Genomic DNA, 10,564 nt, shown 5'->3' on the forward strand with positions numbered 1-10,564 from the left:
AAAAAAAAAAAAGGGCGGGGGGGGGAGGTATTTTACTTCATGGTGTTGTCGAGCTGATGTACTTTGTATTCTACTTGGTCCTTTTTCTTGATGTTAACTAACATACCTAAGTAGACATCTGCTGAGGGTAGGTGTAAAAGTGCTATGGAAAAATGCAGTGTGGAAATTCACTGTGAAGAAATCCATATTCCTTGTTTCTGCATGGTGCTGTTAATTTGTTGTAGCCTGTATGGATTGGATCGATGTGTGTACTTGTAGTATGTCAAAACATTCTATCTTCTGTATGGGTTTCTAATGCAAGGGCTAATACCATTTATTGCTCTCCATCAGAGGCCTTGTTACCTCAAAAATTAAATTGCAAAGGATTTGCATTGAAGTTTGAGAGATAGTGGAGACTTGACGAGACTTGATGTATTAATGTGTCTTCTGATACTTGTCTTTCCAGAGTAGGCAACTTAAATATTAGCGCTAAGGCAAATGCAGTATCTTAAATAACATGCTTGTACATAAATGGAGGGATTTCAGCAAGTTCTGTCAGGCAATGAGAAATACTTAATCCCTACTTGAGTAAGTCTTAACATCTGTATGTCTTCTATTCTTGAAGGGACTGCCTGCCTTTCAATCCTGTAGAGCTTCCAGTGAAGACTTGTTGGAGAGAACTTTTTCTTTTAAAAGTCTAGACCACGTAACTTACGGCTAAAATGTCTTTCTCTACTAGGTTTTGATAGTGGTGGCTGGAGTTCTAGCAGGGACAAGGATGCATACAGCAGCTTTGCACGGTCTGACCGTGGAGCAAAATCAAGCTTCTTCGACCGTGGAAATGGATTGAGAGGAGGAAGGTAAGTACTTCTTTGTCTGGCTGGTGCCTACAAAGTCTCAGTTCTAGTAGTGCACCTGTAGTCTCGATGCTAAAATTGGAGTTCTAGGTGTGAACAACGGGATAAGGTAGGAGGAACCGGGGAGGAGAGAGTGGAGACAACCTTGCTCTTAAAGCTTCGTGAGTTCAAGTATGGGAAACTTGCATGTGTTGAAAAATACGTTTTATAGGCCACCACCAGCCACTCGCTGCAGCTATAATGACTTACTGACTTAACTCTTTCACCAAAAAAGTGCTAGGTGGATGGGTGGCTACTTCCAGAAAAATTATGAAGAGCTGTTGGGAGCACATAAAATGCATCGAAATGGATTTTTTTTTCATTTCAATATTTTTTCCTTGTTTAAAAAGTGTAGTTAATAAAACTGGGTGAGACTCTTGCAGGTTCTCTACCTTACTTGATCAGTCTTACACACATCATGCGTTGTATGCACAAGTGTGGTGAGAGTGACCTTTATCGACTAGTAAAGCTGACGCTAGTCCTGTATCCAGACTTTTCTCAAACATGGTTTACCAGACCAAAAACTAAACAGTTGAGGTAAGGACTTTTTCCACCTTCTTTCCAAGTCAGTAATACAGGTGAGCTCCCTCTTTCTAAAATAATGATGTGACATGTAATTGAGGTGTTTAGTTTGGTCACATGTGTGGTGGGGGAATAAAGGAACAAATGACAGCATTTGAGGGCTTTGTCTGGATGGTGGGAGACCTATGTAAAATGAGATGAGGCACAGAGAAAGGGGGGGAGTACAATGCCTCGTAAGAGGTAGAGCTCTCTACAGAAAATGGTAAAGACTGTACAACTTGAATTGCAGTCAAACTGGCAAACAACTTGATTCCTTTAGATTTGTTACACTTGACCAAATAAATTTGTTACAAGGTTCAGTGCATAAAGCTAAACTGGGCTGTGAAATCATGAGAAACTTCTGTCTGATACAGAATAATATGACCTAGTCTGATGGCTGGGACTAAACTCATTTTGGTTCATAGGTCAAGAAGCAAGTACAGATAACCTGATAACGTCAAATTGTTCTACAGTTGTATATGTAATACACAGAGCGTATGGTAGTAGATTATTGTAGCTTTAATTTTGTGTGTCATGAAATCCTGTTGGCCAGGAATGGTGGCCTTACACTGTTGCTGTGTTTAGATATGACGATCGTGGAAGAGGTGGTGACTATGATAGGAGTGGCTTTGGTAGATTTGAACGTGGTGGGAATAGCCGCTGGTGTGACAAATCAGATGAAGATGACTGGTCAAAGCCTCTTCCCCCAAGTGAACGCCTGGAACAGTAAGTAATGGAATAGTGTAAATTCACGTGATAGGGTTAATTGATACATCTAGCTAAAGTGAAATACTTCTGTTTTTAGGGAGCTCTTTTCAGGAAGCAATACTGGCATTAACTTTGAGAAATACGATGACATTCCTGTTGAAGCAACAGGCAGCAACTGTCCTCCGCACATTGAAAGTGTAAGTTGTGACTTTTCTGCATGTGAAATTTGCTGTCGTGCTGTCTCAAGTTCAGTTTTGCCTTCCTGCAGCTAGGTCTTTATGCAGAGGAGGGTTACATGTGAGGGACTAAGGTGGGGAGAAACAGTCAACTTGTTCAGCTAACGCCTGTAGCTCACTTGTAACTATGACTTGGCTCTCAACAGTAAACACGTAAAGAAGTAGTGCTTGGTGATGCTGGTTTGTTGCAGCAACTGCTTAAGCACAGGCATTGTGTTGTGCTAAACGTAATATGCTAGTATAGTCTGCGTTTCCTTCAGGCTTGGTTGGCATTTTAAGAATCACGTGACTGGGCTAAGTAGCTACTAGACTCTGAGTAACTATCTGCTGAGTATCTGTAAACTTAATAGGTAAGATCTATAGGAAGAGATGAAACAAAAACTACTTTACGCATGACTGCTTAGACTGAATGATGTGTTCCATGGTGGCTGAAGGGAAGGATCCCCATCTTACTAATTCCAAATTCCTTACAGTTCAGTGATGTTGACATGGGAGAAATTATTATGGGAAACATTGAGCTCACACGCTACACTCGTCCTACTCCAGTCCAGAAACATGCAATACCTATTATTAAAGAAAAGAGAGACTTGATGGCCTGTGCTCAGACAGGTAAGTTTCTAATTCTCTACTGCTTAGTCTCTCTCAGGAGTAGGGTCTTGCATTCCTCAAGCTGCAGATAACATGCCTGTAATCTAGTTCAACTTCCTGTTCAGAGTATACTGAAATAGCTGCAGTGTTGGAAATTAATTAGCATTGGAGTCTTGCAGCTGCTTTAGCTGTGGCTTGACTGAATTTACTGTGTTTGTCCTGAGGGAAAAGTTCATGGCTTAAATCACATCTACTTCAGTGTTTATGGTGCTGAGTGATAAGTCTCTTGTAGATAACCTCTACTGGCAAAAGAGTGCGCTCCGGTGGCATAGGTAGTGTCTGTATACTAGTGCAGATGTTACTGGGATTATGCTGGTGATACGGGATTAGTGCTGTAGTTGACTGTACAGTAGCTTTGAAAATAACTGTTATTAATACTGAATTGTGTCCTAATAGGGTCTGGAAAAACAGCTGCATTTCTTCTACCAATATTGAGCCAGATCTATGCAGATGGCCCTGGTGATGCCTTGAGAGCAATGAAAGTAAGTATTTAAATGCCTAGGCCTGGAAAAGCTATGACCAATGTGTATTTTTGCCCTGTATGCTGATGTCTGCTATGGAACACAGTAGCAAGGCTTAAATGTCATTATTTTGGGAATGATGGGCAAGCTTCTCAACTTCTGGAAGACTTGAGCTATTTCCCCTAAAAAATACAGGCTGTGGAACATTCTTTTCCTACCTAAAGAGTCAATATGTGTAATTGTCTAGAAAAAATTGCTTAAAGTGTTTTTGCATAAGCTTTAAAACATGCCTCCCTTGCTACACAAAAGTTGCTTTTGGTCACACCTGTCTGTGTTGTAGTGGCTTTAGGATGGGATGTAACAGGTTTTATGGCTATTATTTCTCCGCTGCTGAAGTAGCGGATCACAGTGCAGGTTGTAGAGACCAGTCCTGTGCAGCTGTGTTACTGTTAACATAAGAACCAGCAGCTCAACCTTGGGTACTGTAGTAGGGCAGTCTTCAGATGCAGTGCTTAAAGCAAGTTGACTCTCAGACATGCTTTTTCTTTCTTGTTAAGACAATTGGTGACTTCTCTTCGGTACTGCTTCTACTAGCTGTTCTTAATTTGCTTGTATTTGGTGTACTTAATCCAAGTATTTTTTTCATCAGGAGAATGGAAGATATGGGCGCCGTAAGCAATATCCAATCTCACTGGTCTTGGCTCCTACTAGAGAACTGGCTGTGCAGATCTATGAGGAAGCCAGAAAGGTATATATAGGAGTTCATTGTTATAAAATAGCTTTAAGAAAAACTATACTTAGGCTAATTTTACTTGTTTTTGTAGTTTGCGTACCGTTCCAGAGTTCGTCCCTGTGTGGTGTATGGTGGGGCAGACATTGGTCAGCAGATACGGGACTTGGAACGTGGATGTCACTTGCTTGTAGCAACTCCAGGACGACTGGTAGATATGATGGAGAGGGGAAAGATTGGACTGGATTTCTGCAAGTAAGTGAAGTGTTCTTTTCCATACGCAAGTGACTTGATATCTAGAAACTTTACCTTTCAAAGTAACACCTAGCTTTAATGACATCTAAGTTCTAGCTTTCTGTAAGCATCTGGTCGAGAACTTGTGGCTAGTGTCTGTGCTGGAGTACAGTGTAAAGAAAAGCCTTGAAGAATAACCTTTTTCTATTACTGTTTAGGTACCTAGTGCTTGATGAAGCTGACAGAATGCTTGATATGGGGTTTGAACCCCAAATTCGTCGAATTGTTGAACAAGATACTATGCCACCAAAAGGGGTTCGTCATACCATGATGTTCAGTGCTACTTTCCCCAAGGAAATCCAGGTACTTTGCAAAATTTCAAATATTGTAATAGCTCATAGGACCAAATTTCAATCTTGAAGGGAGAAAGAACTACTTTTTTTTTCTTCCATTTTTTAGATGCTTGCTCGTGACTTCCTTGATGAGTATATCTTCCTGGCTGTTGGCAGAGTAGGTTCTACATCTGAGAATATCACACAGAAAGTAGTATGGGTGGAAGAGTCAGACAAACGATCATTTCTGCTTGACCTCCTGAATGCCACAGGTAAAGATCAGTTTTAGATAAGCAAATAAGGCAAAATTCAGATGGCACAATCCAATTAAGAACTTCTGTTGAGTAGGTGAATGAAAGGGTGTTTCCTTAATGTGCAGTGAACATATTGCAGTGAATAAATACCAGATTTAAGTCGATGTAACTTTTTCTGGTAATGGGGAAAGGTGTCTTCAGGTTAGAATAAACAAGAGCAAAGAACTAACACTGACTTTTTACCAGATAGTGGAGCCTAGTATTTGTCTGTACAGCTTTTCTTCTGCTAACCTGTGCTTTGATCATTGTTAGGCAAGGATTCCTTGACTCTTGTGTTCGTGGAAACTAAAAAAGGTGCAGATGCTCTTGAGGACTTCTTGTACCATGAAGGATATGCCTGTACAAGCATACATGGAGATCGCTCTCAGAGAGACAGAGAGGAAGCGCTGCATCAGTTCCGTTCGGGCAAGAGCCCAATTCTTGTTGCCACAGCAGTAAGTCATCTCTATGAAGCTTGAGGCAGTAATCATATTACTTGGTCTGTGGAATTTTACTAAGATTTTATTTAATCCTTTAACCACTAGGTAGCTGCAAGAGGACTTGATATCTCAAATGTAAAGCATGTCATAAACTTCGACTTGCCAAGTGACATTGAAGAGTACGTACATCGTATTGGTCGTACAGGCCGTGTAGGAAACCTTGGTAAGTATGATCTAGAATTTTCATAGTTAACACTTCCTTCATACCTGAGTTGATGTAGTAGTGTTGGTTAAGTAGCAAATTCCAACTTAAGTACTTGAGGGAAGCTCATGTACTGCCCTCTCTGACCAGAAGCTGGTCACTACTGTCCAGCCAGTGTGGAAAGTAACCAGTTGTTTAGCTAGTACTTCTGATGCTATTCAGAAAGTGCTGATAACATGTAAGCTTGGTTATCTTCTGTGTCTGCCAGGGGTTTTGTGACTAGCTGTAGTGGAGTAACACTCTTCCTCTTTGCTGTTTGGAATCTGATGCTGTACTTGTAACAGCTGAAAGTGGAGTGTGGAATGGGTTTAAGTGCTGTAGCGTACTTGCTTTGCGTGGGCTTAAAACTGAATGTTTACTTTAGGTCTTGCCACCTCATTCTTCAATGAGAGGAACATAAACATCACCAAGGACTTGCTTGACCTTCTTGTGGAGGCTAAGCAGGAAGTACCATCTTGGCTGGAAAACATGGCTTATGAACAGCATCACAAAGGAGGTGGCAGCCGTGGGCGATCTAAGAGGTAATGGTCACAACTTTAGCTAAAGATACACTTAATCCATTGTGAAGAGGCAGTTCTGTGACTTGTTTTCTGTCTAGAAATGTAGTTGGAGGAAGATCAATCGGTGCAGTATAAACTGTGAGTTAGGTACATCAAAAGGTGGCAGCTTGATGTCTGGTTTTGTTCTGTCGTAAGGCCTGTGAGCTTTCCTTAAGCAGACAAGATGATACAGCTGAGGTAGGGCGACATCTAGGAAGAACGGCTTTAGAACTCTGTAAAACCACTGTCAAGACACTAGAAATGCATGCCTGCATGTGCTGGAGATGTGCCTTAAGCAGCTGTTACGATTAGGAGAAGATAATGCATGCTTCCTGACGTAAAACACGTGTGAGAGTTAGACTGCAAGTGTGAGGCCACCCATAAAATAGTTTTGCTATGGAAGCCTTAAATGCTTAAAATGCTTTATAAGCCAAACATAAAAAGCTGTGTTTATAATGGCTTAAAGGGGTGGAAGGGGGAACAACTGTTCCTCTTAACATAGTTAATACAGTAAGGCCATGTGAATTCTAGTTTGTGGGTTTGTTGTTTTCCTCAGAAGTGCGCTTGTGAAATAGTCATCCTTCTCTACAGTGTGAAAGGTGGTCGTAAGTAAGCGATGCTTAAGCAGTGAGATAGGTTTGGAAGTTCTGTGGCACAAAGATTGCACTGAATCAAATCTTACAGGACCTGAGGAAGTAATTCTAGTGCAGCATGGCAAGTTCTATGTGACCCTGCTTGAATAGTAAATTTTTCTTTGTCATTTTGAGTGTCCTTTACAGATATCACGCTGAACACAACATTTATGCTGCTTGTTAGTAACAAGAGTTGAAAAAATTTAGTATGTGAATCGGTGTCTGCATTGCTTAAAAGACCGCTGACTTTACTCTGTTCTATTCCTTTATACAGCAGTAGGTTCAGTGGAGGGTTTGGTGCCAGAGACTATCGAACAAGCAGCGGCTCTGGCAGCAGTAGCTTCAGTAGCAGTCGGTCAACCAGCAGCCGCAGTGGAGGAAGTGGCAGCAGAGGATTTGGAGGTAAGAAAAGCTGGGCAGGCAGCGCTGGGGGATACAAAGCCAGATCTATAATGCTTGCTTAACCAAACTTCTGGAAGTAATGTTTAAATATGAGGTTAGCTGGTGCTTGTTATGCAAACTCTCAGCATCCTTCTTGGATCTAGGCTAGTGCGAGTTACTTAGTGTCTTTGAGTAGTTCATAATTACCCATCTTTCCAGCATCTCGGTTTAATGTGTGCATTTGACAGTGTTTTGGGAGGGTTTCCTTTAGTAGGCATTTCGTCTGTCTGTGCACTGGGCTGTTTTCTTGCTGTGAAGGCGAAAGTCTTAAGCGGGTTAATTAAGCATTCCTTTCTCTTGCCTTTCATAGGTGGTGGTTATGGAGGCTTCTACAACAGCGATGGCTATGGAGGAAACTATAACTCCCAGGGGGTTGACTGGTGGGGCAACTGAATCTGCTGCAGCAGATATCCTACCAAACAAGCTAATATGGAAACCACATGTAACTTAGCCAGACTATACCTTGTGTAGCTTCAAGAACTCGCAGTACATTACCAGCTGTGATTCTCCACTGAAATTTTTTTTAAGGGAGCTCAAGGTCACAAGATGGAAACAAAGGAACAAGTAGCCCTATCTTGAAGGTGGTTTTGAAGACTCTATTGCTGTAGTCAGGATTAACTCCCCTCCCACCCATCCCCACCCAGAAACTGCATTTATGATTTTGTGAACTGAGGATCATTTGTTTGTTAATGTACTGTGCCTTTAACTTTAGACAACTTTTATTTTGATGTCCTGTTGGCTCAGTAATGCTCAAGATATCAATTGTTTTGACAAAATAAAATTACTGAACTTGGGCTAAAATCAAACCTTGGCACACAGGTGTGATACAACTTAAACAGGAATCACTGATTCATCCATAATATTACAAAGAAAAACTTATGCGGTAGCCTGCATTAGGGCTTTTGGTATCTACAGATTTGAAAAATAAAACATCTTAAAGCATATCAATGCAATTAGTTTCTAATGTGGCAAAACTGTACTAAGTTAAAGTTCTGATTTGCTCACTCTATCCTGGATAGGTACTTAGAACCTGATAGCCTTTAATAAGCCATTCCAGTCATGATGAGATGATGTATGGATACATGCATACATTAAAAGCACTGTTTTTGAAGTTAATGCAAGTAAATACTGCAATTCCTTTTTCGATATTTAGGCAGATCATTAATGTGAGCTAGCCAAATGTGGGCAGAACATTACAGGGAACGTTTAAAGGTCTGATAACTTGAAATAGTTTTTAGGAGAATTCATCTATTTAGACTTTATAAAAATGCCTGCCATATGAAATTGAAATGGTAGAATGGCTGACCATGGCAGTGATTGGTCCTCCTCAAGGGCCTGACTGAATTTTTGGTCTAATAACGCATGCTAGTGTTGATGTTTTTTGGTCAAGAGGGTATGAACAGGAAGAATTATGCAGCAGGCTTTATTTTAATGCAGATTCACATTACTCTGTTCAAGCTGCGTGGAGATGTTAAACTGGCTTACTGTAGACTTTGTAAAATGGCTCCAGAAGAGTAACAAGCAAACCTGAGATCACAGAGGTTGGAAATGTACATAAACTGCACAAGGTTTCAATTCTGCTATTACAGTGCAGTTTTAGTCAGTTTTAGTTGCATAGGTTTCCATTGTATTTATAGTCTGTTTATGCTAAATCTGGCCAAAGATAAGTATTGTCCACCAGAAAAATGCCTCTGCCACTTGGAATTTCTGTGCTGACTTTGTGGCCAGAGCAGTTAACAACGAATCTACAAGTGGCATAGGAAAACGGCAAAAATCTCCTAAAGTGCAATAGATTTTTTCAAGTGTATTGTGCCTTGTTCTAAAACTTTTATTAAGTAGGTGCACTTGACAGTATTGAGGTCATTTGTTATGGTGCTATTTCAAGTCTAGGTTTAGGCCCTTGTACATTTTGCCCATAACTTTTTACAAAATACTTCTTTTATTGCACATTCAGAGAATTTTATATATGTCTTGTGTGCGTGTCCTTAACTTCCAATCTTATTTTGTCTCTTGGAGATTGAACGCAGCTTGTTTAAGGAGAAGGAAGTAGATTCTAAAACTTACTTGGGACCATGGGAATGATAGCTGGGAAGAAAACTATTTGCACACGACAGATTTCTAGATACTTTTTGCTGCTAGTTTTGTGTAATATTTATTGAACATTTTTGACAAATATTTATTTTTGTAAGCCTAAAAGTGATTCTTTGAAAGTTTAAAGAAACTTGACCAAAAGACAGTACAAAAACACTGGCACTTGAATGTTGAATGTCACCGTATGCGTGAAATTATATATTTCGGGGTAGTGTGAGCTTTTAATGTTTAAGTCATATTAAACTCTTAAGTCAAATTAAGCAGACCCGGCATTGGCAGTGTAGCCATAACTTTCTGATAGTAAAACAAAAATTGGCAACTTAAAATTAAAACATGCCAAGGTTTTGATACACTTGTCTTAAGATATTAATGAAACACTTCTAAACACTGATGTGAAGTGTCCAGATTCTCAGATGTTTGTTGCGTGAGTTTTGTTTAGTTGTGTGGTTTTTTTTTCAGTGAATGTCTGGCACATTGCAATCCTCAAAACATGTGGTTATCTTTGTTGTATTGGCATAATCAGTGACTTGTGCATTTTAGCAAGTTTTATCAGCCAGCAATATTTTCAGTTCAGATACAAGGATTCAAAACAATATGCAAGAATGGACTTAAACTTGCTGAATGTGAAAATTGAACTTCAAGTCACTGTAGGTTTAGAATTGCTTACTGTATTAGTTTAGATGCTAGCACTGCATGTGCTGTGCATATTCTTGATTTTATTAAAATAAAAAAGTTGAACTGCAGTCTACTCATTTGTGAAGCGTCACTCTTCTGGATTACAAGACCTAGCCCAAGTAGTCTCATTCATGTGCAACTCTGGAAGCAGGTGAACCTAGTGTGGTACACATCAGTGTGCTTAGCAGTGGCAGCTGAAGTTAGGGCTGTAGTTGAAGTAACCATAAAATAACTTGGGGCCCAAAATGCTGGATACTGGTACAAGTTTCTAGAGAAGCTAACAAAGCAGATGTGAGACAGATGAGACAACCTTTTTTTAATCCTTAGAGGTGCCAAGTCTGGCTGTAATGACAGAACTGAACTTCTCGGACTTGCTTCCTCAGCTGTGTAATGTGAAGGACCTCAT

The 10,564-nt window shown here is 40.2% G+C and overlaps 1 protein-coding gene across 1 annotated transcript in view; it reads left to right on the forward strand.

The window, feature by feature from the left end:
* Positions 1–10,226, forward strand: part of DDX3X (DEAD (Asp-Glu-Ala-Asp) box helicase 3, X-linked) — a gene marked incomplete at its 5' end in the record, with an annotated part of 15,530 nt that extends 5,304 nt beyond the window's left edge. Inside the window, 14 exon segments of the mRNA XM_010132420.1 lie at positions 719–839; positions 2,022–2,162; positions 2,242–2,341; positions 2,854–2,989; positions 3,425–3,510; positions 4,139–4,237; positions 4,314–4,474; positions 4,672–4,816; positions 4,913–5,057; positions 5,352–5,533; positions 5,624–5,741; positions 6,145–6,301; positions 7,226–7,353; positions 7,703–10,226. Coding sequence (XP_010130722.1) covers positions 719–839; positions 2,022–2,162; positions 2,242–2,341; positions 2,854–2,989; positions 3,425–3,510; positions 4,139–4,237; positions 4,314–4,474; positions 4,672–4,816; positions 4,913–5,057; positions 5,352–5,533; positions 5,624–5,741; positions 6,145–6,301; positions 7,226–7,353; positions 7,703–7,785 — 1,802 coding nt within the window.
* Positions 10,227–10,564: the final 338 nt, after the last annotated feature.

This window comes from Buceros rhinoceros, unplaced genomic scaffold (assembly GCF_000710305.1).
Source record: "Buceros rhinoceros silvestris isolate BGI_N320 unplaced genomic scaffold, ASM71030v1 scaffold11113, whole genome shotgun sequence".
Classification (NCBI taxonomy): domain Eukaryota; kingdom Metazoa; phylum Chordata; class Aves; order Bucerotiformes; family Bucerotidae; genus Buceros; species Buceros rhinoceros.